This window comes from Lithobates pipiens, unplaced genomic scaffold (genome assembly GCF_037356315.1).
Source record: "Lithobates pipiens isolate NorthernLeopardFrog02 unplaced genomic scaffold, aLitPip1_a1.2 Scaffold_16, whole genome shotgun sequence".
Classification (NCBI taxonomy): Eukaryota; Metazoa; Chordata; class Amphibia; order Anura; family Ranidae; genus Lithobates; species Lithobates pipiens.
In genome coordinates, this window is record NW_027507748.1 from 549,676,210 (window position 1) to 549,690,291 (window position 14,082).

Here is a 14,082-nt window from a genome sequence, read left to right on the forward strand (position 1 = left end):
GTTTTGCGAACCTGAGCGGTCGCCTTTAAATTGATTCTGATCGCTCTTACTAATAAGAGACTGTAGTGCTTTCTCTTCCCCAGATTAAGGCTTCTGGGGAGAAAGGAAGAATAATATTTTGGTTTAAATGAAAACCTGTTACCACTTTTGGTAAGAATTCAGAATGAGGACATAAAACCACCTCATCCTTATGCATGATGAAATATGGCTCTTACAAGACAGAGCCGTTAGTTCCAATACTCTTCTAGCAGAAGAAATGGCAAGCCAAAAAGATTATCTTTCTTGTCGAAGAACCAAGAGAATTTCTTGTAAGGTTCAAACGGCTGATTTAACAAAGCCGACAAGACCAATCTTAAATCCTAAGGCTTTAGAGGTGCCCTGATATGGGGAATAAACCATGTTACCCCCTGATTAAGCTACGCACCAAGAGTGGGAAGCAAGAGGCCATAGGAAAAGACATTGACGAGGCCTGGATCTGGCTCTTGATAAAAGTCAAGGCCAGCTTCATTTCAGATCCCATATGCAGGAATCAGGAATCCTGCCTATTGACATACTTCCTGGGGTGCCAACCCCTGGATCCATACCAAAAAACCTATGCCTTCCAGATTCTATAGTAAGCGATTCTGGAAGCCGGCTTCCTGGGCTTAGTCAAAGTAGACACTACTGAAGAACATCACCCACGATTTTTTATAGAGTGGGATTCAACAGTCAAACCTGTTAAACTCCTTGTCCGTAAAGTAGGATGAAATACCGGACCTTGTGCAAGAAGGTCTGGCTATAATGGCAGAGTCCAAAGGACTCCTACTGTCATCTTTATGATCTCGATAAATTAAGATCTTCTGGGACCCGGCTAGGGCCACCAGAATCCCCTCTGTCTGTTCCTGCTTAATCCTGCGGAGAAGGCACGGAAGTAGCAGAGCTGGCTGTCAGACTAAATCCTGTCAGGACAGTCCCGTAATTTGACCACCAAGATTCTATGGCCAGATGTATTGCCTGAAACTTCCAACAAAGTTGATAGGCAAGGTCCTCTAACCTGGACCATCTCCCCTGGACAGAATCTTCTTCCAGGGCTGCTCCCCAGCCTAGAAGACTGGCATCTGATGTTAACACCTTGCAGGATAAAGATTTTTCCTCCTGCTGGATAACCACCAATTAAGGCTCTGACCTATGTCAGGAGCCAAGCGTATTGGAAACAAACAAGGCCTGAATCCTCTTCATTCCAGAATGACAGGATGGTGTCTTAAAGCAGTCTTCGAATAAAACTGTACATAAGGGACTGCCCTGAAGGAGGCCACCATTTCCCCTAAAAGACTGAATGAAGGAATTTTCCTTTATCCTAATAAGTTGAAATAGTCCTACAATGGAACTGATTCACGTCTGGGGCAAGAATACCTTCTTCTGTATGGTATCTATAATCAGCTCCCAAGTAACCTCCTTGATGGTTTTAAAGGAGAATCTTCCTAGGCTGAGGTCTCAGATATCTACAGCTGAGATGAGACTCTGGTTTTAGACCTGAGACTGAATGCTCTATTAAAAGTAGATCTTCTAATAGACTATGAACGTTAACCTGGCTAAAGGAGGTGCCAGAATCTTTCAGGACACTCATGGTGCTGTGGCTAAGCCGAATGGCAGTGCCACGATTGAAAAAATAATTTTATATTTCAAAGATAAATAAAAAAGCAAAACTGCGCTATTCAATGAACCCACCCAGTGAGCAGCAGCTCAAACCGTTATACCACAACACACCAAACTATATACCATAAGGAGCTGCGCTGAATATTATTAATAAAATATTATTAATTTAGTGACTAAAAATCCAAAATTCATTAATGAAAAAATAATGTAATATAAATAAAATGGTGCTCTACCATGAAAGTGCAAACCAAAAATAATTTAAATAAATAAGAGTGAAAATGAATTCATACTTAAATAGAGTGAATGTGAATTAAATAAATACTAATTACTAAAATTATCATATAAATACATAAATTCATACACAACACATAATATTCAATAATAATAATTGACAAAAAATTATAAAATTATAAAATAATAATCCATAGCAAAAGTCCCAGTGAATTCCTGGTAAACCTTCAGGAACCAGGGAACACTCAAGTTATCCCACAATCCTGGACCTGCGAGAAGACCCTGCCAGTAAACTTTTATTGGCCTTACTACCAAAAAGTACTAGTCCCAGGGCCCAGCTCTTAAAGCATTCGCAAGTAAAACCTTGCGTCTTTGGATGATGAGGCCCGGGTACCATTCATTTAGTCCATTACGGAGACATCAGAATGGATCCGGTCAGGATGGCTGGCTCTCATCAAAGGATTACTGCCCGTGGAGCTCAGTACAACACATCCTTAAACGTGCCCAACACCTTGCCCAACACCTTAGACACTGGTGAAAAAACGGAGGACTCCCGGTAGTGGGAGGGGTTATATGGGGGAAGTTCACGTCTTAAGGGGCGTGCCAGTGTCCAGCACCGGATGGTCCGATATAACCCACATCATTATTACTATGGCTCTGTGTCCCCTGATGTAAGAAAAGTAAGAAAGTATATAACCCAATCATAATACCTGTCACCTGTGCACTGTTCACTTCCTAATACAAGCTTAAAGCCCACTACTTGATCACGCCAGGACCCTAGATCACAAAAGCATTGGAGTGCGGAAGCTGTGGGGACTGATCTAGCTGGGGGGAGGAGCGAAGGTTCAGGTATACTTCCGTTTATTTTTTTCCTTGACATAAACAGGCAAATTTTTTTTTTTTGCCTGGAGTTGGGCTTTAACAATGTATCCATATCCTCTACCTTGTGCTTCCGTTATAGAGCTTAAAGGGGTTGTAAAGGTAAATGTTTTTTCACCTTAATGCATTCTATGCATTAAGGTGAAAAAACATCTGACACTACCGGCGCTCCCAGTCCCCCCGTTTTACTTACCTGACCCCTCGAAAATCCCGCGCTCGCCCCCGCCGTCCTCTTCGCCGCTCAGCCTGGCCGCTGATTGGCTGGAGTGGATGGATTGAAAGCAGCGCAGCCATTGGCTCGCGCTGCTGTCAATCACATCCAATGACGCAGCGCGCCTGGGGCGGGGCCTTGTGATACAGCGAGCGGCTATAGCCGCCGGCTGTATCACGGGAGCGCGCCCGCAGGTGCTTCTCACCAATGCGAGGGAGCTCACATGAACGTGAGAAGCACCTGCGGGAGGAAGCAGAGACAGCCGCCGAGGGACCCCAGAAGAGCAGGTTCGGGGCCACTCTGTGCAAAATGAGTGGCACAGTGGAGGTAAGTATAACATGTTTGTTATTTTAAAAAAATAAAAAATTTGACTTTACAATCCCTTTAACTGTCAGCCCCAGTGGTTGCAGGAAATGAGACCAGAGATATTAGAAACACTAAAGTGCAAAACCCATGCATGGTAGTTCTTAATCTCTGACTGTTTTTGAATGGCAAAAGAGATTACTGATAGAACAAATCGATGTCTCCGGTCCAGCTATGGATACTACCCCGGCGGTTATGTCCCAGGGTGGGATACCACCCCAAAATATACAAAACCAGACAGTACCATCTGCAAATTCTGTAAATTCTCGTTTCCGCTCCCCTGGTGAGGGAAAGAGAAACTACAGCCAAATGAGAGGTGGAAAGCGAGGACCTCCTCAGGGGCATGACAATAGAGGAAGGGGACGGGGTGGGCAACGTCAGAATGCCCCCCCTCTCCCCCACATATATGCCCAAGCCCCCTCTCCCTATTATGGTCAGGCTGCCCCCCCTCCAAACTGGGGACAGGAGAGACCGTTTGTACCTCCCCCTGGATGGATGGGAAACTTTGCTTCAAAACAGGGTTATTTTCCATCCCCTACTTATAGTCAATTACCCCTCCCTTCTCAATATCCAAAATCTAACCCATCAACAGCTTATAATAACAGTCAAGTGGTACATTATGATGTGGACTATCAATCTCAATTTAATATTCCTACACAAAATAGCTTTTTGCCTTTACAAGATTCGGGGTTTCCACCTATGGAGGGTATGACTAATCTGAGGCCTAATAATATGGGTCCCTATAATGACATTCAGGGAAGCTCTGGTAATGGCAACTTGGGTATGAACCCAAGCCACAGCAATTGGGGTTTTCCCAGGCCAAACCAAGGCATCAAAAGAGTGGTCGAGCTAAGAGAGGAACTAGAGGGGGGAGGCGTACTCAGCCCAAAAAGACCAAGAACATAACCGGTGCAGGTATTTTTAACCTTAGCTCGGCCACTCTTAGTAATTGTGAACTGAGTGTCCTGGATAAGGGCCTCAAGTTTGCTCCAGCCAAAAACATGAACAAGTTTCAAACATACATGGATATTCATAGGTATGTTAGAAAACTCAATATTCAAAGATATGTAGCTTCAAATCCTACCAATTTTCTTAGAAATACCTCTGGCGACTATTGTCACTCGGGGGTTTTCTAATCCATCACTTTTCAACCCACCTGGGCATTTGTGTCCCTCTTTAAAAGTCTTTCGCGATTTGGCCCTCAAAGACCTTGAAGAATTGCGTATAAAAAAAGTTAGAAATAAAGAGGTGATTGATGCTGGCATTGAATCCCTTTGCAACAATAAAAATGTGGTCATCCGCCCAGCGGACAAAGGGGGGGGCATAGTCATCCTTAATAAGGATGACTATATAGGCGAGATGAATCGGATTTTGGGAGATAGGGCTACTTACATCTCCCTATCCTCTAATCCAAATGTACAATACAAAAGAACTTTGGAGTCCCTTGTTGCCGAGGGATTCGATCAGGGAATCTTAAATAAGAAAGAAAAGGCCTTTCTTGTCCCAAAAACTCCTAGAATCCCTGTAATCTACTACCTACCTAAGGTCCATAAGAGTCTAACCTGCCCCCCGGGACGACCCATTATTAGTGGGATCGATTCCATCACTTCCCGGGTGGGCAGGTATATAGATTTCTTTTTACAACCTCTAGTGCGTCGAATGCCATCATTTATTAAAGACACTAGGCATATAATTAACCTTCTCGCGGGATACCATCCTAAACCAGGGACTCTGCTGGTGACTGCAGATGTTGCGTCACTTTATACAAGCATACCCCAAAATATGGGCCTAGAGGCCGTTTCAGATTCCCTAGAAAGGTTTTCTGACCTCCCCTCAGAACAAATAGTCTTTATTATGAAACTTTTAGACTATGCGGCTACGCATAACTTTTTTTGGTTTGGAGGGGATTTTTTTCGCCAGATTAAAGGGGTCGCAATGGGGGCCAAATATGCCCCTAGTTTGGCGAATTTGTTTATGGGGAAATGGGAGGAGGATGTCGTCTATGCCCGTGTCAGGCCACAGCTGACCTTTTGGGCCAGGTACATAGACGACATCCTCCTCCTATGGGATGGGAGTGAATCGGATCTCTCCTTGTTTATGAGTGAGCTTAACGCCAACACCAGGGGTATACACCTCACTTATGAAGCCAGTCTTACCAAAATAAATTTTTTAGACCTTACTATCACTATTAAAGGAGAACGTTTCATTACATCAACTTTTTTTAAAACCACCGATAGGAACTCCTTTATACCTACTACTAGTTGCCATCATCCATCTTGGCTCAAATCAGTACCTAGAAGTCAGCTCTTAAGATTGAGACGTAACTGTACAGAACAGGATGTTTTTATACAACAGGCCCGCGTTCTCACTCAGAGGTTCATTGATAAAGGTTATCCATCTGAACCCTTGACACGTCTGATAGATGAGATTAGTCAAGTAGAAAGATCCGATTTACTAAAGGAACGAGAAGGAGACCGTCAAAACAATTTTCGTTACCCCTTCATCACCAATTATTCCTGCCAACACACTAGGATTAAACATATACTTAAAAAACATTGGCATGTACTTAGGAACGACTCGATATTGGGAACCATTTTGCCTGACAGACCCCAAGTAGTCTATAGAGGCGTAACATCTTTGAGGGATAGGGTGGCCCCTAATGTTTTGGACCCACCCACGAATCGTCCGCATTTTTTCTCGAACCTTACTGGGTACTATCAATGCAGGAAGTGCACGGTATGTAGCTTAAATGGCTGTCGGTCTAGGAGAAGTACTACCTTTAGATCTACGGTCACATCCAGGTCTTATACCATAGAACCCTTTATTACCTGCTGCTCAGAGGCAGTGGTCTACATGCTGGAGTGCCCTTGTGGCCTCCAGTATGTAGGGCGGACCAAACGTGCTTTACATGTACGCTTGAACGAGCATATTGGGAATATTCGTAGAGGATATACCCAGCATTCGGTCTCCAAACACTACCTGCTGGCACACAATAGAGACCCTACCAACACAATATTTATGGGAATTGACAAGTTCAACCCCCATTGGAGGGGAACCCATTTGGTAAGAAGCATTTCCAAGCTTGAAATGATGTGGATACACAGATTAAAAAGTTATGTTCCTCATGGTCTTAATATTGAAGTAGACGTAAATGCGTTTATTGACAATTCTTGAATAGTATATGATTGGTTGGAATTATTTACATAGCTTAAGCTTCCTGTGGTAGTTGTTGCTTTTTCAACTGTAAACTTGGTGTGAGTTCCATGAGTCCCCAATGAGGTTTTTTGTCCTTATTAAATTTTTTTTGACATGCCATATCAGTGGTTTTACTACTATAAAAAGTTTCCAATTTCCACTGGTATATAATTCTTTCAATTAAGAACGTATTAGTATCTGGACATACGAGACAGTATATATCTTTACTACAGAAGCTGTCTTGTTTATCCGTTTGGATTGTTTTGTTTGTGTTTAATATTGTTTTATTATTTTATTGGATACCTTTTGATAAATATATTTTTCAATTGGTATTTGAAAGAAATTTTTTAATTTCTTTTTATGTACTTCTATAACAATTTTGTATTTTTAATTTATGGTTCCTAAAAGAATCGGGAGGGTTATTATTATGGGTTTGCCTCTGCGTAACGGTAGGGCAAAAATCTTTACCCCTTTTTTTCCTTATGTAAAATGGTGGACTGGGGGTTAATATGGGCATTCCAGTCCTCTTTCCCTCACCTAACATGGTGGATTGAGAGGACAGCATGGAGCTCAGACCGAGGCTGTTCGTTTAAGATTTTGTATATAGGCGGTGCGTCAGAACGCCGTCCCGCATCCCGTGAACACGTCCGTTTGTGACGAAACGCGCGTAGGGAGATAGGCGTTCTGACGTCTCCGCGTTCTACGCCCAACCAGGAAGTGCGGGCGGCACACAAGTCCGGCCGGCTCGTTTTTATATATGATCGTTTTTTCTTTACGCATGTGAGTGTAAATCTTTTAAATTTTACTTTATTAAACCAAGTGGTTTTACGCTATGCGAGTGTCTTTGATTTTTTATATGATCCACGATACCTTCGTTCCCGGACTGGAGGCTTCGTATTGGAGATAGAGACAGCGTGGTTGTCAGCAATCTACGACACCTTCGTTTCTCGATTGGAGGCTTCATATTGGAGATGGAGATGGTGGGATGCCTGTGACGGTTCACCCAGAAACCTCTGTGCTGTTGCCTTACTGATCTCACTAACACTGGGATCTAAAGCTCTGGTAAGCGGCCCCTCTTCTCACTGGTGGAGGATTGTTTTTGAAAAAATTTTTTTGTTTTATATACACGCATTTGTGGATATTTTTGCACCTTAATGTCAAGTTTGAAGAACCAATATTAATCTTGGGACTATAAAAAAAATATTTTTTTCTTCATCACATATGAACTTTTTATGGTTTTTTGAATATTATTTTAGTTAATATTATTCGTTTAAATCTAGCACACATTATAACCCTTTTTTTGTGTCAATCTACATTAATTATTGTGGGGGTTTTCTTTGTAATATTCACATCAATGTTATTTTAGGTCTAGTATACACTTTATTCACTTTATGACAATACGTTAATATTCATGTATACTATTCACTAATCACATTTTTTTGCCAATTTAATATTGTTTTTACGTCTATTGGTATAGGTTGATTAGGTTTTTTGGTGTTTGATTATTTTCTAGTTTCATTGTTTTTAGCGCAGCTCATTTTGTTCACCTATTTAGTTTGATATCGGAGTATTACGATTAGGGTTGCTGCTTATAGGTTGCTTTCTTTTGTTGTTTGAGTAGCGCGGTTTACCTTTTGTACCGAGTTCTTAATGTACACCATTACAGTCTACTGAGCACTCTTATTGGTTCTATACAATATTTTCAGGTGGTTAGACAGACTAACAGATGGTTGTTTAGCACAGGTACAGAAAGGGAGCTTTACTGTTCATATAAAATTTACAACCCCAATTCCCAAAAAGTTGGGATGCGGTGTAAAAATAGGATTTTTTGTACTCACCGTAAAATCCTTTTCTCTGTAATTCACCAACCGACACAGCTCCTCTCTATAACAAAATGGGTTGTTAGCCCTATCACTAGGAGATACTAGGCAAAGTTGTAATACAACACTTCAGAACTTAGTTCTGCCCAGGGGGGGCGGTCCCTTAGGCTACAATCCCCCACACTCTCCACCAGTAGCCTCAGTACATCAACAAGCAGTTTAACGTAAAGAGAAAAAGGAGGGGCGGTGCTGTGTCGGTCGGTAAATTACAGAGAAAAGGATTTTACGGCGAGTACAAAAAAATCCTATTTTCTCTTATATTCACCGACCGACACAGCTCCTCTCTGTAACAAAATGGGACGTTCCCAAGCAGTGCCAAATGAGGGGTGGGAAAAAACAGCATAAAACTTCATCCACTATGGCAAGTGGGAACTAACGAAACTATACCCACACAAAAAACAGCAGTGCGTGAAAAAAACACCACTCACAACAGGGTACCCTCAACAGGAGGGATCCCCAAGACCGCAGCGAATGCAGAAGTAATGCAATAATGTTTTTATCGAAAAAGCAGGAAAAAACATGGATTGCATACTCCATTGCAGCTACACGGCTGCCTGCAAAACTTTGCGGCCAAAACAGGCATCAGCCAATGCACTGACGTCTACCTTGTAGAACTTGGTAAACGTATGGACAGATGACCAGTTCGCCGCTTTACACACCTGAGCGACATACGATTGGTGTCGGAAAGCCCAAGATGTTCCTATTGCCCTTGTGGAGTGGGCCGTGACTGGAAAGGGGGGCACCTGTCCCTTCAAGGCGTAGGCTTGTATTACAATCTGTCTGATACACCTGGAAATGGTGGCCGACAAGACCGCCATGCCTTTCTTTGGACCAGCCACCGAAACAAACAGTGAGTCCGACTTCCGAAAGGGCTGTGGCAGAGCCCTAACCACATCTAGAGTGTGAAGGGCCACCTCCTTAGGGTGCTTCGGCTTAGGACACAGAGAGGGCAATACAATGTCCTCATTGATATGAAAAGCCGAGACCACTTTCGGTAGAAAGGACGGTTGCGGACGCAACACCACCTTATCCCTGTGAATAACCAGATAGGGCAACTTGCAGGACAAGGCCGCCAGTTCCGAAACCCTCCTGGCCGATGTGATGGCCACTAGGAAGACCATTTTCTGGGAAAGAGTCAACAAGGGAATCTCCCTGATATTTTCAAACGGCGGTCTTTGAAGCGCCGACAACACCAGGTTCAAATCCCAGGGGAGTAGCGGTGGACGCACCGGAGGGACTACGTGTCGTACCCCCTGGACAAAGGTACTCACTAAGGAGTGTGATGCCAGGGGTCATTGAAAAAAAAAGACAGCTGAAATTTGTCCTTTGATGGTGCTTAATGCCAATCTCTGGTCAACTCCTAGCTGGAGAAACAGCAGGATCCTTGATATGGCAAAGGAGCGCGGATGCCATCCTTTTTCCTCACACTCTGGAGATGTAGGCCTTCCAGGTACGATGTTATATCTTCCGAGAAGAATATTTCCGTGCCCTCAACATAGTTGGAATCATCGAGTCCGACAGACCCCGGTTCCTCAACACCTGGCTCTCAATAGCCATGCCGTTAAAGCCAGCGATGGTAAAGCAGGATGTAGAATTGGACCTTGAGATAGGAGGTTCACTCGCAATGGCAGTCACCAGGGAGTGTCTGCCACCAGACGCACCAGGTCTGCGTAACAATGACGCCGAGGCAAATCTGGGGCAACCAGTATTAGCAGGATCCCCTCGGCTTCCACTCTGCGAAGCAGATGTGGCAACAGTTTCAGTGGAGGAAAGGCGTAGATCAGCTGGCACTGATCCCATGGAGCCACCAGCGAATCTGACGCGTCTGCCCACAGATCTCTTGTCTTGGACACAAATCTTGGCACCTTCCGATTGAGATGGGAGGCCAGTAGATCCACATCTGGTGTGCCCCACTTCAGGCACAGCAGCCTGAACATCTCCGGATGCAATGCCCATTCTCCTGGGTCCAGCATCTGTCGATTCAGATAGTCCGCCTGCTAGTTCTCCACTCCCGGGATGTAAATGGCCGACAGGGCCAATACATGTCGCTCTGCCCACCGAAGTATGTGAGCGACCTCCCATGCAGTGGCTGAGCTTCTTGTTGCCCCTTGGTGATTTACGTACGCCACCGCCGTGACGTTGTCTGACTGTATCCCGATAGGGACAGGGGAGAGAAGAGAAGGGGGTGAGGGGGCCCCCGAATCGACCTCCCAGGGAATGCCCAGCTGCTCAACCCTGCCAAGACAGGGAGAACTGTACTTACCAATCCAGAAGAGCTGGGAGACATTCCATTGAAGCCAACTCCTGATCAGTACAGGGAAGGTTACTGGCCCGGCATACTGTGACACAGACATCAGTAGCCCAGTCATATGTATGCCCCGGAGCATAAAAGCTCACCGACCACCTCTGGAGCTGAGGTATGTCGTAGCCTGCCGAGCCGTAGCTGCGACCTGCACACACTCGATGGCCGGACTGGGGAGACTACAAGGATAAGTGAACCAGCCTGTCACCCAGCCGGCTGTTGATAGAAGATCACAGGATCATTCATCTTGCGCAAAAAGCCAAGCTTCTGCATCAAAAAAACAAAACAAAAAAACACAGGCCTATGGGCCTGCAGGGTTCCTAGGTCTAACTCCTTCACTAGGCAAAATAAAACTGAGGCTGCTAGTGCAGACTGTGGGGGATTGTAGCCTAAGGGACTGCCCCGCTGGGTGGAACTAAGAGTTCTAATGTGTTGTATTACAACTTTGCCTAGTATCTCCTAGTGATAGGGCTAACAACCCATTTTGTTACAGAGAGGAGCTGTGTCGGTCGGTGAATATAAGAGAAATCTACATACAAAACAAAATGCAATGAGTGTGTTCACAGACAGTGATTTGTGGAAGTATTCCTGAGCCCGTGCAATGATGTCCATCACATAATCATTTCCATTTCAATGCAGTGCCTTCTGACAGCCCCAAGATCACAGCATTCCAATATTGCGTTTTTTTGGGGGGGGGGGGGGGGGGCTACTTGTTTTGACTGGTACCCATTCCTACTTCCCCTCAGATCACCTAAACAATCTGCAGCCTTTTGGGACACATCACAGGTCCCAGATAGCTGCAGGAGCATTCACAACGTGCAGTGCAGCTCATGCATTGCAAAGCTTGCCTTAGCAAACATGCCAGCACTGGGGTCCCGAACCCCGGTAAAGAACCGGCCCGTGCGAGTACCGCATTGGATTCCTGGCCAGGTAAGTGTGCTTTTATTAAAAGTCAGCGGCTAAAGTATTCGTAGCTGCAGACAATTTTTTTTCATACCGCCTAAAGATCCTCTTTAAAAGTCTTTGCAATTTTACATTGAGGAACATTATTCTGAAATTGTTCAATGATTTTGACACTCATGGATACTAGCACATTATAGCTTAAACCGCCTGAAGGCCTGCATTTAAATATTTTTTTAATTCAAGAGTTTACTAACACTTTGAAGTTCACTTTCTGGCAGCCATGCAACACCATACTACATAGATAATGACTGCGCAACCCCTGTTTAAATTATTATTCCAAAAGTCTGCACAGAGCCTAAAAGGAATATTATAAACATCCACTGAAGTATCATTTCACCTACTGCAATGAATAGAATACTGGCCAAGGTTGCCAAGGCATTTTCTTCAATTACATTGTGACTGACTGATAGCAGATATACTCTTCTACTCAGAATGTTGCCTGCTAAAAGTTTGGCAAGTTTTTTTTTCTGAACACTCATCCAACAAAAAAAAACACAGCAAAATTGATTTTAATAGGAAGAATACTCACTTCATATTCAACCATGCGCTTATTAGTAAGGTCCGCCTTGTTGCCCGAGAGCGCAATCACGATGTTTGGGCTGGCTTGTCTCTGCAGCTCTTTAACCCATGTCTTTGCTCTGGCAAACGTCTCCTATGACAACACAACAAATCAAAAAGGTGAAAAAGACAGCTAATAGAGTCCTGGGAAAAAAGGCTATGAATATTTAACAGGATGACAGTTGTGAATTTTTACCATCTATCTCCTTACATTACTCATAATAAAAGAAAAAAGTCATAATTCAAATGATAAATACTGACAACCTTCAACAGCTCATGGTGAGAACGACTCACTTTCCCACAAATAAAGTCCAAAGAAACACTGCATGCATTAAAGCTGTCATTTAGCTAGAATATATGGGCTGCCATCGATTCTGATTACTTTTTCTAGCAACAGTTCCTTCCATATGACATGAAATATGACAACCTGGTTGCAGTGCACGAAACTATGGAAATGTATTATAAACGAGGATCAAAGTAAGTTTATCAGATTATAACAAGGCTCCTTTATAGGATTACACATGATATTTTAGTTTAGTATCAGCGCAGGAGGATTAGAGTACATTATAAATGCAATCCCACTCCCTGGCTAGTAACACACTGCCCCTCCAGGCAAGTCAAAATAAACAATACAAAACCTACCTACCTAAACTATTTGAATGTCTAAGCAAAGTCCATACTAGGGTTGTACCAATACCACTTTTTTAAGACCGAGTGTTGATAATTTTTTTCACGTACTCGCCGATACCGATTTTTAAAAAAATGTTGTGCAACAGTGGCACCAAGATGCAGCACTGATGGTCACTAATGGGTGGCACTGATGAGGCGTGGACGGTGTCAGTGGTTTTTTATTTTTTTTATTATTTTATTATTTAACCATTTATTACAATTCTTTTTTTTTTCAGCCCTGTTGGGGGGGAGGGGGGGGGGTTGGTGAGATATCAGGAGTCTACACAGCCCCCTGACATCTCCCCTTTAAGACAGGAAAAGAAACTGAGGACACAGATTCTCCAGTCCCTTTCTCTGCAGTTTCAACTGCACTGAAGATAATTGGATGGGAGACAGCGGCACAGATTACAATGCTCAGTTATGAATGGACAGAGTCAGTGATCACAATCAGGAAACAAAATGACTGAACAAGCCAAAAATCAAAAACGCCTGTAAACAAAGCATGGCTAAATGAGAGTTGCTGCGTTTAGCATCGCTTGGCGCTTGAAATGCCTGTAAACTCAGCTTCTGAATGTGTTTTTTTTGCGTTCCAAAAAATGCCTCTAAACAACTGCCTAGAAACATCTGTAAACTACCCTGTGTACATATACAGATAAGATAACAGAGGAGAGTTCAGGGGCAGTTGAAAAAAACTCCCAACTGCTCCTAAACGTCCATTTACCAGCAGCAGTGTACATGAGGCCTAAGATGTGTTCCTATTGAAAGTATCTTTCCAAAAATGTTTTTGTTGCAGGGAATGCCCGAAATCTGACTTGTATGGTTTTTATGACGGAATTCCGCTCAAGCTTGGCTTGCATACACACAGTCACACAAAAGTTCTCTGAACTTTTGACCGCCAAGAACGCGGTGACGTAGAACACTACGACAAGCCGAGAAAATTAAGTCCAATGCTTCCGAGCATGCATCGGAATTTGTACAGACGATCGGAGTTTCTGATCGGAACTTTTTCCAACCGAAAAATAAAGAACCTGCTCTCAATCTTTTGCTGGCTGGAATTCTGTCAGCAAAAGTCAGATGGAGCATACACAAGGTCGGAATTTCTGACCAAAAGCTCACATCTGACTTTTTCTGGCAGAGTTTCTGATCGTGTGTATGGGGCTTTAGGCAGACTTCTGGGAAAAATTGGTAAGACAATC

The 14,082-nt window shown here is 43.6% G+C and overlaps 1 protein-coding gene across 1 annotated transcript in view; it reads right to left on the reverse strand.

Moving 5' to 3' along the window:
* The window catches only part of RAB5B (RAB5B, member RAS oncogene family), a 119,898-nt gene that overhangs the window by 35,924 nt on the left and 69,892 nt on the right, over window positions 1–14,082 (reverse strand). The window contains exon 4 of the mRNA XM_077483422.1: window positions 12,189–12,311. Within this exon, the coding sequence (XP_077339548.1) occupies window positions 12,189–12,311 (123 nt within the window). The remainder of the gene's footprint in view (window positions 1–12,188; window positions 12,312–14,082) is intronic.